At 46.1% G+C, this 24,701-nt stretch overlaps 1 protein-coding gene across 1 annotated transcript in view; it reads right to left on the reverse strand.

Moving 5' to 3' along the window:
• adamts6 (ADAM metallopeptidase with thrombospondin type 1 motif, 6) overlaps positions 1-24,470 on the reverse strand; it is a 66,243-nt gene extending 41,773 nt beyond the window's left edge. The window contains exons 1-10 of the mRNA XM_066711540.1: positions 24,380-24,470; positions 21,575-21,989; positions 19,719-20,071; positions 17,954-18,128; positions 16,257-16,468; positions 15,899-15,982; positions 14,303-14,448; positions 7,704-7,747; positions 3,792-3,897; positions 1,220-1,366 (exon numbers count right to left, since the gene is read on the reverse strand). Coding sequence (XP_066567637.1) covers positions 1,220-1,366; positions 3,792-3,897; positions 7,704-7,747; positions 14,303-14,448; positions 15,899-15,982; positions 16,257-16,468; positions 17,954-18,128; positions 19,719-20,071; positions 21,575-21,671 — 1,364 coding nt within the window. The 5' untranslated portion in view covers positions 21,672-21,989; positions 24,380-24,470. The remainder of the gene's footprint in view (positions 1-1,219; positions 1,367-3,791; positions 3,898-7,703; positions 7,748-14,302; positions 14,449-15,898; positions 15,983-16,256; positions 16,469-17,953; positions 18,129-19,718; positions 20,072-21,574; positions 21,990-24,379) is intronic.
• Between the last annotated feature and the right edge of the window lie 231 nt (positions 24,471-24,701).

Genomic DNA, 24,701 nt, shown 5'->3' on the forward strand with positions numbered 1-24,701 from the left:
GGCCCGGCAACGCTCCAGAACATTAGCCACTAAACCCTACAGTGAGTTCATTCTGACGCTGGGAGTTTAGCTCAAAGTGTATCACTCGACTAACCCACTCAGAGGTAAACCCAAAAGTCTCGGCAGTATTTTCTTTCAGGGACAGTAAGGAAGGAACTGGCTCCTCAATTCCTCTCCTGGTTTATATATAAATTAGAACAGATAGCAGGGAGAGAGCCAGTGTCAGGAGCCCATAGAGAGACAAACAAGGAGGAGCCATTCAGTCGGCCATGCAGAGGAAGACCCACATCTACACCCAATCAAACATTCCTCAATGACCTCTGAACCCCATTGGGTTATAGTTAGGGTAGTATATTGGATTCACCTCACCATATGAAAACCATCCAGACTCTACACACGGGTGTGCTAGGAGCAGATCTGGCAGACGAGACGTTCGCAGCCGCGATGGAGTCCACGATTGGACATAATTGATTGCAGGAGAAATCTCCCACAAGCTTTGATGTGTGGAAGCAAACAGATTAAATAAAAACTCACTACCTACAAACGCGTCACACCTATTGTTAATCCGGCTTTGAGCCGCCGCCCGGTCCGCCTGGCACATTGTGCGTCAGATCAAAGCCTTTCTTCCAGCAAGAGACAAAATCCACATCGCTTAACTCGGCTACATCAAAGGAAGAGCACAAATAAATCAGGAAGACTCATTTGGCTTCACATGGTACTAATTAAAGAAGGTACTGAAGCACTTCAGCAGAAACATTTGCTTAATTGTTACAAAAATACCAACATCGCCCAAATAATAACCTCAGTTACCTATTTAAATGGTTTCTAATGGTTTAAGTAAAACAAATAAAGGACAAAGTAAGAGAGGCAGGCTAAACTAACTAAATCAATAAATAAGGTTCTCGTTACCCGTCAGGTTTAATAATCCCCACCAGCACAAGCAATCCTACCAGGGCCCTGAAACCAGCCCTGGAATCTGCACTCAAAGTGTTAAAGATATGCCCTGGGGTCAGCTTCCTTAACCCTCACCCCTGACCTCAATGCTTCATGTGGTGGCTGACATCTGAGACCCTGCTTCACAAGAAAGGGGAAACGCAAAAAAGAAAAAACAAGAGAACAAAAGCACAGATCCCACAAGCTCTTCTAAGCACAGTATATAAGTTACACAGAGGGCTGGCCGTCCCTCCCCCCGTGGCAGTGCTGCCGCTGTGGCACTTACTCCAGAAAGCTGGTGATGTAGTCCTTGCTGCAGGCTGACCAGGAGAACGGGTTGGTGTTGGCTGTGATGTGAGCGGCCATGAGCTTGGCGGCCTCGTGCCCTTTGGTCCCGCAGGCGTTCCCAATCCCATCGTGGTTCATACCGAAGCTGTAAGAGAAAGCAAGCAGGGGCTACATTACTGCCACAACCAGCCAGCTCCCCCCCACCCACTGTAGGCACAGACATGGCACCGGTGCCAATGAGGAGGAAAACATATGCATTCAACGATAAAGACATGGATCGACACAGGCTCTGTCTGAAAAGCAGCCAGCAACTATGTACTAATGGTCCTTTCTTCCTTTCTTTTTTTTCTCTCTCTCTCTCCATCTTTAATTAACCCTTGCAGAGGTTACCGAGTTATCAGCCACAAAAGGGGCTCCCTCTTGCATAGAACAGCTGTTCATAGCTGCAGAGGGTCAGAGGTCAGGGGCTGCCTGCTCCACTTGAGCAACGAGAAAGTCGCAATTACTGGTCTGATAACCGCTTGTCAGGAGCCGTGATTACAGGTTTCTACATGACCGTGTCAGGAGCTGCAGACGAGCGAGAGACGGGGTTAACCTCTTCCATAAATCAAGACCCAAGAATGCAAGATTTCCAAATCAACTGTTTACTTCCAGGGCTATTGTTTTCCTCATTGTATTGTTGATCGTTCTGTAGTTGCGTTTGTTTTTCATCATACATCCAGTAAATGCTTTTAAATCTGGATTTAATTCATTCAGTGTAGACTAGGGATTCAAAGACAAAAAGTTGTAATGATAAACGTGTGCTATTCAGCTAGACAGGGACATGGCTCGGAGCCACAGACCAAGAAACTTCGGGTCGCCATGAAGATACCAGCAGAGAAGTACTTCGGGCTGATCCTACAGTTACCAACATGGCCTCCAAATCTGGCCAACACTGTTTTTTATGGTTTTAAACCGTCCCCCTATACTCCGCGAATGTCATGCACGCTAGACAGATCTGGTTGCTTTACTGCCAGGACAAGATACAACCTAAACTACAGCAATTAAAGTCTTTTGTGTTTGTTCGTTCCCAAAAATAGTGCCTTCGGAACAATAGATGGTAGCGGTATCGTCTTTCAGCTTCTCCTGTTTAAATGTTATTGTCTGGCTTTAATAAGACAAACAATGTCTCATTCCTCAGCATTTCCCAGTCCAAGTCCATGTTAGACTGGTAAGGCGAGAGACGAACAGTCAGATTGGGGGAAGGAGAGGCTGTGAAGGGAGCTCATGACTGCAAGCACTAAAATACAAAAAAAACCTGACTGACTCACCCCAACAGCACTGGCACAGATTAACCAATAGAGACTGGTTTAAAAGTGAGTTTAAAAGAAGGGACTGCACTATTTTAATAACAGGGCCAGTTCTACAATATTCAGCCATAATATCTGGGCTGTTAAACAGACACTTCTTCAAATATTTTTCCTTTTTTCTCCTCTGCGTTTTTTTTTTTGCATCTGTCTGAGAGCTGTTTAAGTAAAAAGGATCTTGTAACACCGAGCACTAGAAGCTTGCTTTCCGCACTGCACAAACGCACAAATCAGTTTTAATGTATATAACAAACCTGACCACATCAAGCGTCTGCAGGCTGTTTTTCTTAGGCTCACGTTTATGACATTTTACTCGACTTCAGCAATAAATCAGTACAGCTGAAGCCGGGGTACAGTATTTTTTACATCTCTAAATGCAGCGACTGTTTTTACAACTGCCGCAGAACAGAGGCAGACACGAGACATAATAAAGGAAATTGCCATTTTCATGAACTCGGGGAAAAGGGATACACAGACTAATACATCATAATTATTTAGCTTCACATTCGGTGTGACAAAGGCTTGAGCCAGTCCTTTACCATCACTTGCTCTTGTGGAGCAAAACACAGGAGTTGCAAAAGCTGTTTGAAAGCTTCTAAGAGAAGGTTTTCCAGGAGAACAAAAAAGGGCACTTATCTAAACAAATAAATAAGGTATATTTGTTCCTGGGAGGAAAACACTGCAAAATCTTCAAAACATGGTATGGGTGTATGTAGGCAATGTCGTTTTATTAAAAAAACATTTAATCAATTTTTTGTCCCTTAAAAACATTTACCATTGAAATTGGGCATTTTATATCGTATGCAAGCTGATGGGTCTCATCGATTAAAAAAGAAAAATCTCCTCAATAAAAAATAATGTTTTAAATGAAAATGGGACAACAACAACAGTTACAGGTTACTATGGAAAATAAGGAAAACAAACTGGAAATTGGGAGGAAATCTATTTTCCATATTGGAACATTTTAATCATGGATATTTAGATATTTTTAGCGGAGAGTTGTGGTTTTACGCAATGAAACATCTCCCCTTCGATAAGATCACATCGGTGGCCTTAATGACCGCAGCATGCAAACCACAGCTGAAGTACACTAGAAGAAAAAGAAAGAACAGGAATAATGATATCCCCCGCCTCCTAAACCCAAACCCTGCACAGATATTGAGCTCACCCTACAGGGAATGAATAGTGACATGGTGTAGGGGCCGGGGGTGAGAGCTCACTCACTTGTGGCCGATCTCGTGCGCGATGGTGAACGCAGAGCCCAGGCCGATGTCTTCGTTGATGCTGCAGCTCCTCTCGGGCTCACACATTCCTGCCACCGATGCCAGGCCTACACAAACAGAGAGACACGCAGGGTCAGGACAAGGTGTCCCCCCCCTATTATAAACACCTGGATTCTTCTCTACAGCCTCGGTGCACAGGAGCGGGGGCTGGGGAAAGGTTAACTTTCTAAGTCATTTGCAAAATCACTGGGGGGAATTTCACTCTGCCGACTAGACATTAATATTTTTTTGAACTACAGTTGTAGTTGGAAAATGTCTAGACTAGGGGTTAGATTTATAAATTTTACTTCTGGTAACATGGGACCACCTAGTAATGTGAGCCAGGGTCGGGAATTACAGAAAAAAAACTTTCATTTTATTGTTTTCTTTATTTTATTTTTTACTGGTCTTGAAACGACACAGACGAAACAGCCCGCCTGCTTGTGTTAAACAAGAAAGGCGATTTCAGAACTAGCTCAAAATAAATGCATAAATAAATGTTGGGAAAAAACTAAAGCGTAGAGGAAAGTGCTTACACGCGCACCAACGCCGTGCCCCTCGCTCGGTAACTCACGCCAAACTCTGTTCCCTCGTGAAACATCTGGATGAGATTCTGGGGTCCAATTTGCAACCAAAATCCCAACGGGTTGCCTCTCACTCGTAACCTCTCTCAGTCTCGAACGGCCATGCTCTCTATATTACAGTGCTTTTGCGCGTGGGCCCCGCGTGGCCTCGGGAATGACCCCGGCTGCTCTCCACCGAACCCTTTCACAAGCAGCCCTGTGTTTCCAAAATTGCTACCGTTGCTGGTTCAAGAAAGGTTAAAAGGTCTGCCTTTCCATAAGTGCATGCTGGCTATCTTCCAAAATACCAAGCGTACGTGTAACACAAGCTAAACCGGTGGGTCTATAACGAACTATAACGTTTGATCACCATTCAATTGGAATAACTGCCATCTTGAGTGTCTTTTGAAGCCTCCTAGCGAATAGTCTCCGAATCGATATCCCCAATTCCATTGAGTACTGTGGAGAGATGCCATCAGGCCAAGACAGCTCATGTACTCATGCCTGTAGTTCTCTGCCATCTTCTTGCTCTTCTCCACCTCGGTGCATCACCATTCCCAAGGGCATTCCGGTTGGGCTTGTCTTGCTTGTGTGTTTGCTGGCAGCATGTTGTGCCAACAACCCTACGAAGTGGCTCCAGCACCACACCTCCAGGTGCCTCAGCCCTTATGTCACTCCTCAGCACAATTTCACCGAATTTCCATTCCTCAGACCAAGAATCTGGACGGGCTTCGCTGAGGTCCCCCCGGACGGCTTCACTCTAAATTTACTAAATTCACAAAATTTACAGGCTGCTCTGGTTCACAGTCTCTCCATCTAAGTGTCTGGTGCTTTGATGCTCTAAAGAAAATTTGTTAAATCCCACAAAAGTAAAGCTTTCCAAGAACTCGGTGAACATGATTCAGAAAAAGGAACAACTACCCGTTAAGCACAAAAAAATATGTATTATATTGAAAAAGAACCGTGAAAATCTGCTTCCTGCGCATCTGGATTGACTTCTAGAACATTATGTGAGTAGGTTGTGAGATTTCTCTCCCCAAATGCCTTTAATATAAACTACATTTGGCATTGAAAAATATATCTTTAAGCAAGAATTTAATAAAGGGGAAAAATATTTAGCTTCCCATTCATTTTTAGCCAGATCTTTAGCGAAGTGAAGACTCAAACTCCAACAGAGGAGCTGTCACTAGGGTTTCCCCATATGGTGCGTGTTTACAATCACTAACATACCTACGCACATACGTTTACACCATTCACTATGTTCAATGCAGTGCACATAGCAGGGCACCTTAGAAAAAGCCGCTTAACGATGTTTTTAGAACGACAAGCAGGAAGATTCTTGGCCAGTCTCCATCCTGGGAAAAAAAAACTAAAGAACGCAATGAAAGAAGAAGACATTTTTCATGTGTAACAAGTCCGGCTCGACTCCTATAATAATGATTGTTTAAAGAGGTGACGGTGAGGCAGCTAAAGTGCTTGTCATGGTTATAAGGAGTGGGAACAAGGTTTCAGTGAATCCTGACAAAGCCAAGCAGGAAGAAGCAAAGCTGAAACTCGCATTAGGGCCGAAACAAGATACTGCAGTGCGTCTTACGGCCTCGGTGTCGGCAAACACGACAAGGGAAAATAAATTAACCTCGAGATCGGGGTGTGTTCTAGCACACACATTTATTACAGACCTAGGAGAAACTCGGCAGTGGCTGGCCATTCCCATCACTCAAAGTCTAATATCTGAACATGCGAGCAGCGTGGCTCCAGATCAGCAAAGATCTTAAGAGTGAACTCACACAAGGAGAAGAAAAATACATCTAACGGAAAATAAATGTGGGTGTCTTCCAAACAGGACCCTCTCCGCCTTAAACAGAACATTGCTTTTGTTTATGAGTTTGTCTTTGCAACAGGAGCCTGCCAGGCCTGTTTGTGTGTCCCTGGAAAACCACCTAGCCTCGGGCTGAACACGCGGCCTCAGACACAGCCCTGACCCTGCGCAGGAAGGGGGGAGGACCAAGGGAGCCAAGCAGATGCCGGTGCAATTAAACCAACCAGGGGAATTTGACGAATGCGGACAGTCTGTCAAGACACCCCTCAAGTTGCAATATTACATTTAAGATATATTGTTGCACCTGGAGGGTCCGCCATCAGACACGACTCTGTTACTCGCGTATGCTGATGTTCCCTGAAACACTTTCTTTTTGTTTTTAATCCTCCCCCCAAAAAAGTAAGTGTAGGTTTTCTTTTTTCCGTTCCGTGTGTTTATTTCCAGAGGGAGCGCAGCGCACGGAGACGGAGGCGGACAATGGAGAGGAAACCGACGGACAGGAACGGTTCTCTGCCTCCTGTAATTATGCCCAGGAATGTATGATCCATCGAGCAGCAGGTTCTCAGTGTACCTCATAAAGGAGGGGAAAAAGGAAAACAAAAAAAAGCAAGGGACACCCAGGAACGTTATCATGACCCTGACTGAGAATCGTGTTTAAATTTACTGGAAGACAGACAGAGAGAAGGCGGTTTTGGACGACTCAAGAGGAAGAGACGGTGTCGCACACAGGAACCGTGTAGGAAGAGCACAGCGTTTGCACCAGGGAGGATCTTGACTGGTTTCATCTTTCAAAAGGGGTCGACCAAGTGTTCTGCTCAAGCGCCACAGCGTGTTCTGCTTATTGGTCTCCCCTAAATTAGTAATTTCTTATTTAACTCCGCTATTTACGTAGCCTAACAGTTGTTTTTTTTTTTTTTACTTGTTTTCTTTGCTTGTTTGTTTGTTTGTTTGCAGGTATTTAGCCACGAACTTGAATCAACTGGTGCCCATTCTCCGACCCCCCACTTAGGGGAATGCTGTAGCAAGTGAACCCCCATGTCAGTCACTATCTAGGTCATGTGCCTCCTGGCGACCGGACACGCCACTTCACCACATACGAGTATAAGCTGCTTGACTGTCCAGAAGCTAATGACCCTGCAGTGGCGAGGGGTGGGGGGGGTGGCGCTGGCAGCCACACGGGGAGGTTTCTGGAAAAGATGCAGAGTCGCTCTGTCGATTCAGACCCCACTCACCCTGTACCTGCTGGGTCCCTCTCATGGGTGACACCCCCACTACACTTCACATTTCAAATAGTTTGTGTTTGTTTCCTCCACACACCCCTCTCCCCCAGGATAAAACTGGACATATATTGAGCAGATTGGCTGCTTCCACAGAAACCACAACATTCACACAGCCCACTCTCAATATCTCCCTCAAGAAAAAGGAGGAAAAAAAAAAAAGAGAGGGGAGGGAATTTCACACCTCTGAGGACAAGGAAACGCAGCACACTCACCCAGGGTCCCACAGGGCTTGTTTTTGTACGTGCAGATGTCATACCTGTGGAGGGGAAAAAACAAAGGTCTTAGCACTAATGAAAAGTCTGTGCTGCGAACAGACAGCCTGGCTGCGCTCGCTCCCCTCCCGCTCCGAGGTCCCCAGCTGGCGCACTGTGACGGGTATAATTACCGACACCCTGCTGTGGTGCTGGCGTTTCCAGCCCCGCCGCGTAAAGCGTAACCAGAAGATCTCCGGCACAGCCCTGGCCTCGAGCCATGCGGACACCTGCCAGCCCTCAGGAAATAAATATATAAATACACCCAATAAGGATAAAAGGAGATCACTGTAATCGCGGCTCTCCTGGCACCCTAGACCGGGCATACAGTATGGTGTCAAATAGTCTGGCGTTTTTCAGAATTCTTACAAATAAGTCGTAAATACATAAACACTGATAGAGACAACTTCACTTGCATCGCTTCTCTACATTAGAGACATCAGTGAGTGAAAAACAAGCACACGAAGCAGCAGCAGCACAGTCTGAACTGCATTTTCCCTCCACAAACACTGGCACGGACTGCAGACTGCCTTTGTTTGTTTGTTTGTTTTTTTTATAAACACATGCCAAGGTCATAAAAGGCAATATCTTCAATGAAATATGAACAACAGGAAGGCCTGGAGTGGAGGAAAACATCATTAAACAACACAGACTATGAGTGAGCACTGTTGCTCTGCGGTAAACACTTTGCAAAACCGGGAAAGAGAGGCCAATTGTTTCCACTCTGCAGACAGGAGAAGCCATCAATGCACTCGGAAAAGAGGAAGAGATTAATCTGACACTGGAGAATACACCTACATGTACCAGAACTGGTTATAGAAAAACTGCGAGCAGTTTCAGGCAGGGAGGAGCAACAGGAGAAGCAGGGATACAAAGTGCCTGCCAAGACACGATCCCAACCCTCTGGAGAATGTTTGCGGAGCATGTCACCGCAACCTTGCCGAAGGAAACCTCAAAGATGAAACTGCAGCTGAGAGGAAGCCCAGGTATTTAGTTTCACCTCTAGAGATGGAGTGCTTCATAAGTAACAATGTTTTTAAAGCAAGGAGCGCTGAAAAGACTAAATCTTGCTTCATCAATTCAGAAACAACCCACTAGACAGGGTTTCAAAATGGCCTACAGATCATAGTTTACTACTGATGGGGCAATGGGGCTTAATGGAGCAAGCAAGAGTGTTCCAGAGCTTGGGGAGAGTAATGGGGCTGTACAGGGCTGCTGTAGAGATGCCAATTTTGTCTTTGGTTCCTAAAGAAGCTTTCCAAATGGAGTCACTATATTTCTTATATCTAGTTCTTGAAAAATGCAAACACTTTCCGCATTTTTGTTCGGTTGTTGGCACCCCATGCTCCAGTCACACAGCGCTGCGTGGTCTCTTTATTCTTGTTCCAGCTGAAGGTTTCAGTACAATGAAAAATAATTGTCTTAGTTGAAAAGGTACGATTTTCCAGAAAGATAATGATCCGAGACAGACTTGCGTCTAGCACCAAAATCAATGTCCTTAATTGGCCGTTATAATTGCTGTGTTCTTGTTTTGCCATTGCTGTGAGGCAGCTACCCCCACAAATGTTTTTTTTTTAAATGAATGTCTTTTAATGTGTTAAATAGATTTTTAAATTAATTAAAAACAAAACAAGCAAACCACTCGTCACACTTTATTCAAGCGCATGCTTAAAGGGGGAGGCAACTGAACACTGTGCAAAGCCAGATACGTACGCAATACTAAAAGGCATGCTGCCAAAGCCAAGGAGCGAAAATCCCCAAATTGTAGGTGGCCGGATTAACACATGAACAGTGAGGTTAAAAACAGGTAGATTTTCTTGTATAAAATAGAGCAACCAAGCCAACCCAGAAATAACAAACTTACTAAAATTACTCAACCACAAGATGAAGAAAACTGAAGAGGACATCAAATATTTCCTTCCACCAAAGCCCTTGAAGATCGGCCATTGCAGCTGCGCAGTGCAGAAACCTGATACACACCAATGTATTACAGCAGCACAGCCGAAGAACACTTAATTTTCTTGCACTTTGCAGTCCATGGTTTCTATTTAGCTTTGGCTGCAAGTGAAAGGGGTTGTTGATTTTGGAGTCCGGGATTAAAACCAAACGCTAACGTAAAAGAAGATGCTGAGGAGAATATTAACAACTCGCCCCAAAGTATTATTAGTCGTTCTCCTAATTGCCACTGAAACATTGTGATGGATTGGATGGCTATGAAGAAAATAATTACGATAAGGTCTTGGCCAGAGTTTCTCACAGGTTGCAAAGAAGGCCAGCATTACACATCCACTGTGGCATCACAAGAAAACCATAAATGAGGCTATGGTGACAGATTAGCTTGTGTTTGGAAGGATATTCTCATGCAATAGGGGGCATTTGTGGAGAAACCGGGTCCCCCGACAATCATCTCCAACAGCCGAGTCAAGCGGGCTGCGCAAACGGAGGGATTTGTACCTGATGTGTTCCAACACTGCACAAGCATCAATCTTTTTATTCTTTTTTTCCCCCCTCTTCTGATATATTAACCAATAAAAACAATGGTGAAATCAAACCCACACCAGAAAGCCTAATATAAAAGGTTTCTTTTGCTTTTAAAATGCATTCCTAATGGAAAGAACTAATCCCATCAGCTCAAAGGCTTTTAATCTATTAGAAACCAAGGACGGACCAAATTAAATTTTAGTTGGGTGGCTGCAGTCCAAAACCATGAGGCACGGTCTCCAGGCTGCCTCTGCCTAACTTAATTTAGGGATCTATTTATTTAGATTTATTTTTCAATTTCCCACTGCTCCCTATCTAAAGCTTTTTCCAATGAAGCATCATAATGCAGCTCTGCAGCAACGTGCCAGCGAGGCTGTAATCAGGGCCCGACTTCAGCTGGGACGAGATGCCTCATAACAGGAACAGAACGATCTGAAACGACTACGAGCAGCGCAGAGCCGACTGGCCATAGCACGTGCACTTGCTCGGTCATGACAGGACGTCATCGCACTCTTTCCCCGAGTCTTAAATATGCCGGTGTGTGTGTGTGTTCAGGTCACGGTGCATTAGTTGAAAGCCTGTATAATAACCAGCTCAACACCTGACAGGAAGAGCCAATTCAAACGCAACAGAACCCCCAATCCAGGTTCTGTGGTGGCCTTCCGTTAACCTGAAACCATCAACAAAGCAAGGCTGTGTCTCCGTTATATCAAGTAAACGGCCAATCGCGTGCCTTCGTGTTAAATAAATCTTGGTCTAGAAGTAGCTCTTTCACTCCTTATTCTGAACAGTGACGTAGTTTCTTATTGTGGAAAAACAAAACAACAACAACAAAAAAACCTGGTCACATTAATTCCGGCCCCACGGCCAGGTGTGATACAGTCTCCACGTTCCTGAGTTTCAGTTATTCATCTCTCAAACACTGAACTCTGCTGGTCGTGACCTGGACAGTCTGCTCTTCAGATGCTTTAACTCTACTGCACTGTACTACAGATAAGGCACAATCTCCTCAAGAAGTCTCCTCAGAAGCAGTTTTTACCCCGAGAAACTCTCACCAGAAATCCCCGCTGAGAACCACGCAGGACACATCTACCCTGAGAGACGAGACCAAGGCCAAACAGCACGGCAGGAAAGCGCAGATGATCGGCACAACGTTTTCTTGAGGGAGAATGGAGAAGAATGAGTTACCCAGCCCTCCATGCCCTACCTCCCACCCAGACCCACTGCAATGCATGATGATCTTGGACTTCAGAAACTGTGAATCACATGGTGGATGTGAGTCTAATAAGTCTCTGAGGATTCACTCATCATGTGAAAACATGGAGTAGCATCACTCCTCCGTCCTTTCCAGGATATCATTAGTCATAAAAGCCAAACCCACATCTATACTCTTTCACACAGCGATGCTCACAAATTGTCCGAAACCCACACTGCCGGAGACGTACACCATCCCTACAGGATTTCCAAGCACTTTTCCTGGACGCATCACATCCCTGAAACTTAATGAAAGCATTCCTGCCCCTGCCACCCACTACCACTCATCTCTGTGACGCAATCGTGGGATTTCTGCCTGTGGAGCAGCTTCCCACAGGGTGAACAATCCTGCACACCAGGACCAGCCAGCTAGGGGTTATTGTAATACTCCTTAATATCTTCCCAGGCTCTGCAGGGCTCAGGACCACATCAATACTACTTCCAGGAGCTTCAAAGGAAGGCAAACAGCACCCTCACCGTCAGGGGCTGCCATTCCCCAACAAGGAAACGGGGGGGATCCTGCTGGCTGTGCCGACCTCCGCCATGGCTCGACTCCAGAGGTCCCAACAGCTTTTCTCCATCGTAATCATTAACTTCTGAGCTCTGCTCACCCTGCCACTGTGCTAACAGCTGCCGGAGAAAAACTATAAAACATGAAGTGAGAAAGGAGCAGCGTGCCGTTGGTATTGTGTTCTCAAATACAAGCCAGTGGGTAAAAGGCCAATGAAACATTCCTTCTGTAACCAGACTTCATATGGATTTCTCTGAATGGTTTAAGTTGGACGCAATGTGTACATTTTCTCCCGGCCGCCAAAAATATTTCCAAATCCCTCACTATCCGAGCACAAGTTAAGCCACGCTCAAATGTTTGGGTCAACCTGCCTTTATGAGAGCCGGAGCAATTTGATTAGACGGTAAATTACAAATCGGCATGCAACATCACTCTAAAGTGACAGATCACATGGTCAAAGGCGCTATAAGCCTTGCTCTCACATTAATAAACAACTGCCATTTCAGACACCAGAAGGGACTCTCTCCTTTCATTCCTCTGGACGTCTCCTCCCACACCAGGACACAAGCGATAAAGTAAATCCGAAACAGAACTAATGACAAATATGTCAACACAACTCATACAAGCCGGCACATTACAGGGACTTAACAAAACCATTCTGCTCTGTCGACTCTAATCTACAAATCCTTTTGTTCAAAAACACAAAAGTTTAGCAAGCTCCAGTTCTCCGCAATCTCAGTTTATAACAGCAGCAGCACAATGCCCGGTGTCTTTCATGACATAACCACGGCCATGCCGCTTCAGGGGCGGACACAAGCGCCCAGACCTCGGCTCGGGGGTTGAGGACAGGGTCACATCTGGCCGAATTCAGTGGTTTCCAGGCACAATTTTCATGTTGCCGTCCAACGCTGCACCTTTGATTTACACCAAACTGGGAGAGACTGTTCCGTGAGAAAGACCTTTTCTTGAATTGGCCTACACTGGTCATCCGTGTCAGAATCTGGGTGCAAACTAACATCCTCCTTCCAGTCCGTGCCCGACTCGACATGCTATAACATTGTACAGGTATTACAACAGTGTCATCTTCTCTTGGGCTATTTATTTAACGCCATACAGTTACCTTTGCTTGGCGGCTGCACAGGAAAATCTAATTTCCAACCAAATTATTTTAAAGAAAGAGCGAGTGAGTGAGAGGAAGAGAAAGCGAGAGAGAAAGAGAAGTAGAATGCTACTGTGTTGACACATTTATAAGAAATAAGGCCGGGAAGAGTTAAAGAATTAAAGATTTCAAGGGCATTTATTCATAACTGCTTCAAAAGGCAAATGACCTGCCTCTCACACATTAAACAAGCACAAGCAAGAAAAATATTGTACGTCATTGTACACTATCTGAACTAGATATTGTGAAGGCAAGGGAGAGCTTCAGCCGTCGCCCGCTCCGTCTCTTCGAATCCCAAGCTTTGTATGAGAAGAGATGTTCACAGAATACACAGCAGTTGACAAAGGAATGGAAAAACACAAGAAACAACCCCAGCTTGGCAATGCGCAAGGCCAGCCAGTGCTTGTTTCTCAAGGAAATCCAACAAGCAGACCACCGCCAACTCTCTCCGGCGGCTGGAGCGCGTACAGAGAGAAAGGTGATCTAGTTACTCGGTTTTGAGGCGAACCACTAGGCAATAGCAAACCCAACTCCACTAAATGACAGAGCTTCAAATATGAGCTGTTACAAGCCATACATTGCAGTGGTTCAAGAATGACTGGTATGTACGAACCGATCATTTGAGACGCTGAAATGTTCCATATCTGAAGTCGTGCCGTTTGTAAGCATATGATTGAGAGACATCGAGTGATCCGGTGCATGGAGTACGGCAGATTTAAACCCCACTGCGTGTATTTATAATAAGAAAACAGTATCATCACAGTTTGCATAAATCTCATAAGAAACAGAAGTGGATTTTCAAGAGTGAAACAGGGTCACACATTCTGAGGGGAAGTTAATTTACAGTGAGGGAAAAGAAGTGCAGATTTTGTGGTGCAAGAAAAGTATTTTAAGTATTTAGGATTTAAAAATTATACCCAAATATATCCAGTCCAATAATTATGCTTTAATCCCCCCCCCCCCACAATTTTGCTTATGGTGCAGCACATTTGAATTGCACAGACACAGACATTAAAGTACTAAGCGTCCTAACACAGAGGCAACCATTCTCATTTTGTTGTGCGATATCGGACATCATCCAGAGCGGAGGGAAGCGAGCTCTCGGCACTACAACACAAGGCTGAATATAGCGAAGGACTGACGTCCTCGTCTTACCTAGTGATGAGAACGGCATTGTCATGGTGCGCGATGCCGTTCTCTGGAATGCTGTTCCCGTCGCCCTGGTGGGACAGGATGGACTTCTGCCACTTGCAGAAGCTGTCCAGAGACTTGTCCGCGTGGTGGTTGATCTCCAGGTGCGGCTGAAACACAAATCGCCCACATGGGAAGGGTCAGTACAAGGCACAGGAACGTAGACACTTAAACTGCAGAAGAAGCACCTTTGAATCTTCATCACCGGCCAACACAAATCCCAACTGCTTAAAGTGACCAGCACTTTCTATGGGAAAAAAAGTTAAATGAGGTATATTTTTGTTTGTTTGTTGGTTTTTATTTTATTGTGGTTCACCGAAACGCCCATGGGTGTGTGAATGTCCCCTATATTCCTCAAGATCAGTCTACTCTGGTCTCGGAGACATTCGATCAGTGGCGGGAAACATCACGCTCTCTGTAGGTCAACTCAACAGTGTTAATTATTGAGTTCTGTCTCTTTACAACACATTGCAGAATTACTTTCCATACGGAGGTCATTTGTTTCATATATTCAACGTAAAACTAGTTTTGGACCACATAACGGTATTGGAGAGGTAAACAATAACCAACCTATTGTTTATGATTAATAAGTAGGAATCACATTGCACACAGGGATACTAAATCTGTGGGACAGAAAGCGGTCATCAATATTTGGTCTCTCCCAAAACAGATCCTAACAATCCAGGGAATGTCTCTGGTACTTTCATTTAAAAATAAATAAATAAAAATCAATGTGTGGGAATTCATTATATATCCTTCTGGGATCCCATCTCCTGATCAGAACTGTTCAGTTTGGGTTTAATTATCCATGTGGATTAAAGTGAAGCTGCATCTTAATGTCTTCTGCCACATCCATGCCAATCATGTCAGATAGCAAGGTCTTCCTGCAGCAAGGGCCCTTCCTCACGTAGGCAAAGACATTACCGTGTCAGTTTTAACGGTATGACTGACTCTTTTTTAATATAAAACAAAACGTTTTTAAGTTGCGGACTTCATTGTGAAGTGTAATCTGAAATGCACATGTAGGGGACTGGTGGTTCCTGCCTCTGGGTCTCCCGTCTGAACCGCCCGCTGCCGCCAGGAATATAGGTCAGAGCGGCGCTGGGGTTCCTGCCCCTGAGCACGTCTGGACGACAGCTGAACACAATGTACGTGTGTGTGGACCGGTGTGTACACTCTGCAGACTTCACACCCCCCACTACAAATGCCATCAGGAAAATAATATATTTGGTGGCAGTGGAAAGGGACCCTGGGGTCTGTTTTACCAGAGGCTGAAATACCACCACAATGAAACCAGACCCGTTTTCCCACATGGTGCACTAATTTCAGTTCCTTTATGAACATTATTCCCAATAACACCTCAGATCAACGGGACGTGTATTTCCGTTTACATGTCCTGCAAACCCACGTCTGCTTCAAAACATTTTCTATTGATTTGTTTTTTCTATTTTCTTTCAAATAGCAAATTAACTTTAATTAATTTGGAAAAGTGCAAATCAAATACTTACTAAATATACAATGTATGCGTGTTTGATGTGTGAGCATTCAATGGTGGCTTACCTGGTCCTCGGTGAGCACAATCAGCCGCGTCACTATAATGTTCACAACGTTTCCTAGACTGGAATCACGGTAAAGTTTGGCAACCTGACCTCCAGAAAAGAAGAAAAGACACAAAGTCAGACAAAATAAACCTCAGCACACATCTCGGTTACAGACGGCAGGCACAGACAGAAGTCCTAAACAGGTCTCATTATGTCTGGTGAACGTTTTGTACCATGAAGACTTTGATTCCAGTTAAAGTCACGTCTCACGGACGGTGGCGGTCATGGGGGCAGCAGGACCGCTAGCCGTTTGGAGCAAACCTCATACGAGACGAGAGCAAAAACAAAAACGGAAATAAAAGAGGGATCAAACTTACAATATTCATCACAGACAGGATGTAGTGCTCGATGTCCTTGCGGCCGTGGTATCCCACCATCATTTTGTCGGCCACCACCAGGGTTTCCACAAAGCGCTCTGAGCTCACCGACCTCTTCTGCCGGTGGCCGCCGCTGCCAGTGCCGTTTCCGGTGGCCGGGGTGGACTGGGGAGGGGCGCTTCCCCGCCACGTTCTCCCACTTCTTGTAATGTCTGCAGGATGGGAGTGCGATGAAACAGTTTAGCGTGACGTGCCGATCCACTCTGTACCACAACACGGTTCAGCCCCAGACAGGCTTTTAAAACACCCTGCAGTTACAGCATTACAGGGGATGACACAATGTCTCGAGAGGCCCCGTCACTCTTCAGTGCGGCCTGCGTACCTGCTGCGCCTTACTTCCCTGGGCAGCACTGCAGCTGGAGACGCTGCGAGACTCCTCGGAGAACCGGTCATTTGGGATGTCTACGGTGTGCCCTTGTTTTGTGCTAAGCAACCATTTAATTAACAGATCAACAGTCTGGTCACTGAGCTGCCTATTCATTACTCACCCACTGTTCAATTGCATACGTGTCGCATCTGCGATCAGGTGTCAGCTGTTAGTACAACTTTAAAACTATGTTTTTTTGTTATGAAGCGTGCTACTAAGAAAGAAAATAAAATCATGAGCAGCCCTTTAGCTAATGTGAAAGGGTTCGAGCACCATCTCTAGCTACAGGCGAGGGAAACGGGAAGAAAAGCTTCAAGCATTAAATTCACTTTTCTTTTCTCCCTCCCACTCACTGCTTACAATCACACAATATGGTCATTTATTCAGATGAGCGAGATTCAATAGCAGTCTAACAATGTGTGCCACAGAGAGCATGAAGGAGACGCACAGACCACACAACTCACAGAGCTGCGACGGCCTGATTGTGCGACTCGGGCTATCTACGCACTGGCATAAAGGCCCTGACTGTCACCGAGAGGACACAGCTGTTAACCTGAATGTCACACACGTCACAGGACCGCGAAAGCTGTTCCCTGTGCTTTGGCACACTGACGACAATTCAGGTAAAAGACAGTCCGTAGAGAATGAAGTCCAGAGGCCTTTTGATCTGAAGGCACGTGGGAAGGCGTGGAAGAAGGGGCATTTGCCAGTGTAACCCCTGCTGGGCACAAATGAATGTGGCCCAGGATTACTATGGGGCACGCCAAATTATGTTGCATCAGGTGTTTGCCCCCACCCCCCCACGGAATATAGCTGCCCCGCTCTTGCCCCCCCACACCACACATTTCTGGCGCTGCCTCTGGTCAGGCAGCCACATAAATGCCACCCCTCTCGATGGTGCTGCCCATGTGTTTATAGTCCAGATGTGCCCGAATCCCCAGGAGAGAATTCCTGTTACAACTTGTAGTGACACTGTTATGACTTTGTTACCAGAAAACAAAACAGGAATCTCGGTGGCATTTCTGAACACTTTCATACATAATGTTGACAGAACTACAGAAACTCACCTGTGCTACAGGAAGATACAGAGACAGGCTTGAATAACGTCTCTATTTCTGTGTGTGTTCCCTATAGTTTCTAGCCAGGATATAAAATGCTATATAGCAATCTGAGCTTCTATGGCAGCTCTGTGTGGTTGCTTCCTTCCTTCCCTCCTCAGACTACAGACTCCAAAGCACATCAATCCGCAGACAGAGAGACGGTTAGTTACCTGAGACGCCGCAGCTGGACTCCTCGTTGAGGTCTTGTTGCCAGGGAAGGGAAGACTTTTTATAAATAACATGTGGCTGTCCGTCTTCGAGGGTTAAATCGCTGGAATTTGTGGAGGATATATTCTTTAATGGCTCAATTAAATACTGCTCTTCTTCTGTTGTAATTACACCGTGCTTGTTGAAAAACAAGAACATCGAGAAAACATGGTTACGGAGAATCAATCACAACTGATGGTTGCACACAAATATAGACAACTGCAAGGCCCTACAGTGTCATGAAAGTAATGATATGCTGCTTTTATTTCGCTCTCCTCTCCTCATAAACAAACAGAAACAAACAAGTAAATACAGCTTTAACTTTAAAACCCTTCCACTTTCACATATGACATTCCCAGGATATATACATCAGAGTTGAACTAGTTTCTGTTGCAATTGTTATGCATAAAAAAACAGCAAATATTAATATACAAACACTTTAAATTACACTTTAACAAGCTCATATCTCCACAATAAACTTGAAAACAAGTTCTATAGATTATTACAATGGGCAAACAAACAATGCATTGTCTTTTCTCTGTTATTTGAACAAATCAAAGACAGGGAAAGCAGAAGCCATTACTGATCCTAAGAGATCTGCAGGTAATGTCACTTCAAGAGGCATGGCAGGTTTGTGACACCGTCACTCTGTGCGGTTCATTTTAAACTGCTGGTACAGTAGCTCCTCAAAGAGCAATGTTTTACAAACGCTGCAGGTCTGAGTTGCTGGGGAATTCGGGGCTTTGAACTCTTTTAAATAAACTCTTTTGGAAACCAAGATGGGACGGACAATACATTAGCCTTTAATCGTGCCATTGTCTGTCCTTATTTAAAATAATCACCAGCAATGACATGCTGGGAATTAAGCAACTTGTAGGGGTTGCTGAAGTAAGCTGGAATAATTTACAGGCAAATTAACTAAAGACCAGAGACGTTCCCTCTATCTGCAGAGTTCAGCATGGATAGGAAATCAGAGAGGACCTGGCAATTAAACGTGTGAAAATAGATGAGGCAGAGAGATTGCCGAATTAAGAGACCAAACTCTCTCTGTCAGGCATCCATCTATCTGTTGATTCCGTCTTTAATATTAAAGAAACACATCATAGCAGGGCTTGAACTCTACTGAATATTTGGAGAAAAGTCTTGGTCTACAGTATGGTGTTATGCATCCTGGTCATCATTTTTGCATGACATTCAGGTGTTACCATATTTGATTGCAGGCCAGTAGCGTCGGCAGAAGATCCTCTTTTTTTGGAGAGGGTTCTGCATCAGCTTTCAAAGGCAAGGACTACCTGCCGCTCGGCACAAACACTCACGAGGGAGGGCTGCAACAGCTGCCCTGACAACTGCTCAACCACCACAGCCTGCCTCCACGCTATGCAAATTAGCCATGTGTTGTGGGAAGACATACCTGCTTTGGCCTTTTTGATATTCGAAAATAATGCATAAATACAAATTAAAGCAAACTCCAGGTAAACCTATGAACGGGACTATGAATCCTGTTCTGCCATGGTGCTGCAGTCTGTACAGAAAGACATTCAGATTCACCTAAGCTATTCGAATGCTGCCTGTGAACCCAGGGTGAGAATAATTTCTCTGTCACTTCGGACTCTGTAAAGGTCTGGTCCCCTCTCTCTCAATCTTTCCTGTACAGCAATGCATTAGGATTTTTCTACGGTGAGTGACTAACTAAGAGTAATGCATTACAGAATCTAGATTTCTACTCACCAAGCCATTGCAGTTGCTCAGCGCCACTTTTGTTGTGCTGTACTGGTCCTGCAGGTAGCCGATATAATGGCAATTTTCTACAAAATCATGCCGCCACTCTGGTCCATCCTTTGCCCAGTATTCTACAGTAAAATGTTTGGACACCAAGTGAGGGTTCAGCGTCAGGTTTAAGTGAAAGTGTCTCCCATAGGCGGACAGCCTGTAGAAGAGTCGGGACTGGTCCAGCGGCTCCAAGCTCCTCCGTCTCCGTGAAGGGCTGTGGTGTTTCACAGTGTAGCTCACAAAGTCTCCGTTCTCGTCCACGCGCACCGGCACGGTCAGCTGGTAGTGTTCAAGGTAGGATAGGAACTCCTCTTTCGGGCAAACGGTGAGCCAGGGTGGGAAGCAAACGTGAGAGAGAAAACAGGACGTAACGAAGGCTAGCAATGACAAGTCAACCTCACAACAGGCACACACCAATTTACTTTCACAGCTCACAGGTTTCACCACTGATCAGATACAGCAAGGGTTCAAAACAGAAGCCTGCCGAGCAGAAAGCAAAACTCTCTTCACGCTTAGCATCTTCAGAAGCGTATTTTTTACATAAGTGAAGAAAATTGACCAGTGAAGAGCACTCACCCAAGATAACAGCATCCTGAATGACATTGCAGTAACTAACACATTGCCCTGGTGCAGACAGAATGAATGACTCCTGGAGCGAGAGACTGCACCCACCTTGACTTACCATCTCAGATCTCAGTGGGGGCTTTGCTACATGTAACGGACGGCAAATAAATTGCCTTTGTTGTATTCTAAATAACAACCAACACAGTATTCTGTATTGCAGAAATGAAAGCATTAAAGCAAGCATTTAGCGACTGAGTTCGAGAATAAATCATGCCTCTTTGCCCCACCCCGACCCACACAGCCAGACACGATTCAAGCACAGACACCCTGCGATGAGAAACATAGGACAACCAGTGATGCAGTTAATCTCTGGATAAATCACTGACCGCACCTCCACAGACTGTCCCAGTAAGGGCTGCTAGAGATCAGTAGCGGGGTGGGGTGGGGGGGTCTTGCTTTGGAATAGAACAGCACAATATCCCAGCCCTGTGAGAAACACACTCTGCACTGGCTGGGCCACACAGTCGGGACCTTTCCCAGGTTCAGAAGCTGAAGGCAAAGCAGGAAGACTACAATGCTGCTCGGGACTCAAATGTCAAAGCATCTACCATTCTGCAGCAGGACACAGGTAGGACTGAGTGTGGAGAACATCTGCCCAAGCTTCCTGCAGTAGTAATCCGTGGACCTCATTTCAACAGAAGACACTTTTGTCACCAAAGCACACATTACTGCAGTGGAAGATGCTTACAGGTTCTCTAAGAGCCAGTACAGACTCTTAAGATGAGCACAGTCACAGTTGCCACTGAGGTTGAGCTGTAGGGGAGGAAAACACGCCCTGCTCAATGGTTAAAGGATGCGCACTGAGACTCAGAGCCCCACTAGGATCTCTAGGAGGGGACACTAAAATCAGAGGCTCCCAGCATAGGGACTGCGTGCCAAAAAGGAAGCAGGGAGACCATTCCTGATGGCCCTTTGTGTCTGAGCGCTGAGCAATGCATTTGAAGGGACCTAGCGGAGCAAAGCAGCGGCACCGAGAGAAAACACCTCCGCATCGCCTCGGCACATAAGCACGGGCTGAGAGGTCTAAGCCCCTGGACAGACACGCCTAGAGAGGGCTGGCTCTTTGATACAGTAAAGCTATTATTTGGGAGAGAACAAGGCTCTGGGCTTCGGCCGGGACGACACCTGTTACACAAACACACAGCTGAAGACAAGAAGAAAAGCATGCTCATGGAGCCAAGAGTCCCTACCTTGGGAAGTGTGTGAAAGTCTGGTGTGGCTTTGAAATTCAGAAGCAGCCATGACTAGGCTCAATATCCAAGTCATCGTCTTCCACAAAATTTCCATAATTTAGAAAAGATCTAACTTGGGGAGGGGGGGAGGGGGAGGGGGGGCTACAGTTGGGCTAAAAAGCTTATTTCGCTCCAGTATGGCACCATAACAAGCGCATGGCCGATGTCCTCTGCGTTGTGTTTAATTCCTGGGCTTGTGGATCAGGGTTCAATATTGTTCTTAAATGGGAGTCTGCCAGAAGGTTCTACTGGCGTCTCGATTCATGTCCTCCGCGGGCGATGTGAGGATCCATCCGTTAAAGTACTTCAAGTAATTCCACAGCAGTCAGTAGATCTATACAGAGGGTCTGTCTCGAGCTGTCCATCTGTGTACCTGGAAATAAAAAACAGAATATGTTAGATGAATACGTGAAAGAGGCATTTAAAATGATATATATATATACAAACACAATATCCTGTTGACGACAAATGTGCTAGGGTGAAATGAAAGTTTATTTTTTTGTTCACATAGATTGTTCAATTGCTTTAATGCAGTTCACAGTTTAAAAGGATTGTTAATGAAAAATTGATATTTCCACTCTGGCTGTGTGTGTGTGTGTGTGTGTGTGTGATTATATATGTAGCTACATGCATACAAGCAACATGTAGAGTAAAACTGATCTATGGCTGCTCTAACTATATTCTACAATGTCCCGATGGATGGGTTGGAGACGTTGCGAGTCTGCTGCCCCAGGACAGCCTCATTTTCCAGCTCCAGTCAAAACAACAAACTGCTGAAGTTAAGAGGAGCTCGTGCGGCCGTTTCCGCCAGCGCCTGCAGTCAGTGCAACATCTGGCCCGAGCGGATCACTTCATTGCGAGATCTTCTGACTTAGATGCTGAGGCCAAGTCTGAGACTGAAAATCAACGGGTGTTTTCTGCGTGGATCAGCGAGCAGGGCACTTCAAATTCCAGACACTTTACATATTTCTGCTGGGGATGCTTTGGGAAACTGAAGCCAATGGGAGTCTAATAATAATCATAATAATAATAATTGCTCTCCACCCTATTAAATACAGCAATTCTCTGCTTGGATGGCGGCCAATATTACAGACTCTGATGCACCGTTGACTAAAACCCACAACATGTCATTGTCCCGACTGCTGGGAGCGCCTGGCAACACTGTGGCTTAACCTAAAGCATCTACATTAGAGTGAGGTGATGCATTTTTACTTATTTATAATGATTTTTTTTTCTTTGCATGGTGACCATTGTTGATTACACTTCCAAACGTTTGCTGTCCATGACTTTTGAAATTCACATTTCAAAGTAAAGACAAAAAACCTTCCTAAACCCTTCAATGTCACCTGTGTGTCTGCAACTCAGCATGACTGTGAGGAGGAGCCGAGTGGTTGGAGTGATAGACTCCTAGCTAGTGATTTTAGAGAGGGGTGCATTATTCATCGCTATAGCACATTTAGTGGATAACGGATAACTTAACTAATGCTTAGTTTCTTCATCCCAAAACAGCACATCTCTCCAGCAGACCTGCTATCACTGAACACTCACAATAAACCAGGTGTCTCCTTCTTTACTGAAAACATGCTGGGTTGCCTTCATCATGTAGCCAACGTGTAAAAAGAAACAAATACTCATATTTTAAAGCGCTATAGCCAGGCGTCGTTTGCTAATAAAATTCATATACCACATTCGAGTTCAGTTGCACTTTTTTTTGTCTGGGTTTAGTTTAGCAGTTAACATCTCGCAGCCCCATACCAGACAGCAGCAGTAAATCTATTTGGATAAAACGCGTGTGACCCAGACAGTTGGCACCCAGCCCGACTGCGTCACCCCGGCAGCCCAAATACAAACGAGCGGCTCCTCGCTGCGGAGAAACACGGCAGGACCGGCCGTTCACAGCGCCGCGGCGCTCACTCACCTGGACCCGCACACACCCACCCGCACCCACCCGCACACGCACACACCCACACACACACACCCGCACACACCCACACACACCCACCCGCACACACCCACACACACCCACACACACACACCCACACACACCCACACACACCCACCCGCACACACTCCCACACACACCCACACCCGCACACACACACACACTCCCACACACACACACACACACTCCCGCACACACACACACACACACACACACTCCCACACACACACACACACACTCCCGCACACACACACACACACACACACACTCCCGCACCCACACACACCCACCCGCACACACACCCGCACACTCCCACACACACCCACACCCGCACACACACACACACACTCCCGCACACACACACACACACACACACACTCCCGCACACACACACCCGCACACACTCCCGCACACACACACACCCACACCCGCACACACTCCCGCACACACACACACCCACACCCGCACACACACCCACACACACACCCGCCGGCCGGCACTGGCTCCGCGTCTCTAAAGTGTGCAGCTGCGGGAATGAAAGGTCCAGAGCAGCAGTAGCCCACCGGCCGGGCTGCACTATCACACCGCCCCGCACAGTACCGTCCCCCGGACTCCTGCGTGCAGCGCAAACTGAAATACACTTGGCATGTACAATAAGAGAAACAAAGTAAACAGCACTCCGCAACTGTTTTAAACACAATCTTTTGGCAACACTGTTTCAAGTTAAAGCTGCTGTTCTGTGTGTACACTTTGTAACACACTCACTGTGTCGGTCTGTCTCACACATTGCTACAGTGCGCAGCTGGCGCTCAGGCAGTTACCGTCTGCGTGTTCATTGTGAAGCCCTGGGCAGAGCAGAGCAGAGACCCGTCCGCACCGCACCGCCCCGCACCGCCCGGCCCGGCCCGGCCCGGCCCCGCACCGCACCGCACCGCACCGCACCGCCGCTCCGCCGCACCGCACCGCCGCACCGCCGCTCCGCCGCGCTCAGCGCCCTGCCTTCCCCTGCCTCCGCTGGCGCTCCACAGCTCTGGCACTTATTCTCATGCCGGAAAAAAACCCTGGAGTTTCTCTTCTTGGAAAGAAAGAAGCCGCTTCAGAGAATCCACTGCCTTGGCAGAAAATGCAGCTCCATCAATTCAT

Source organism: Amia ocellicauda, chromosome 8 (assembly GCF_036373705.1).
Source record: "Amia ocellicauda isolate fAmiCal2 chromosome 8, fAmiCal2.hap1, whole genome shotgun sequence".
Taxonomy (NCBI): domain Eukaryota; kingdom Metazoa; phylum Chordata; class Actinopteri; order Amiiformes; family Amiidae; genus Amia; species Amia ocellicauda.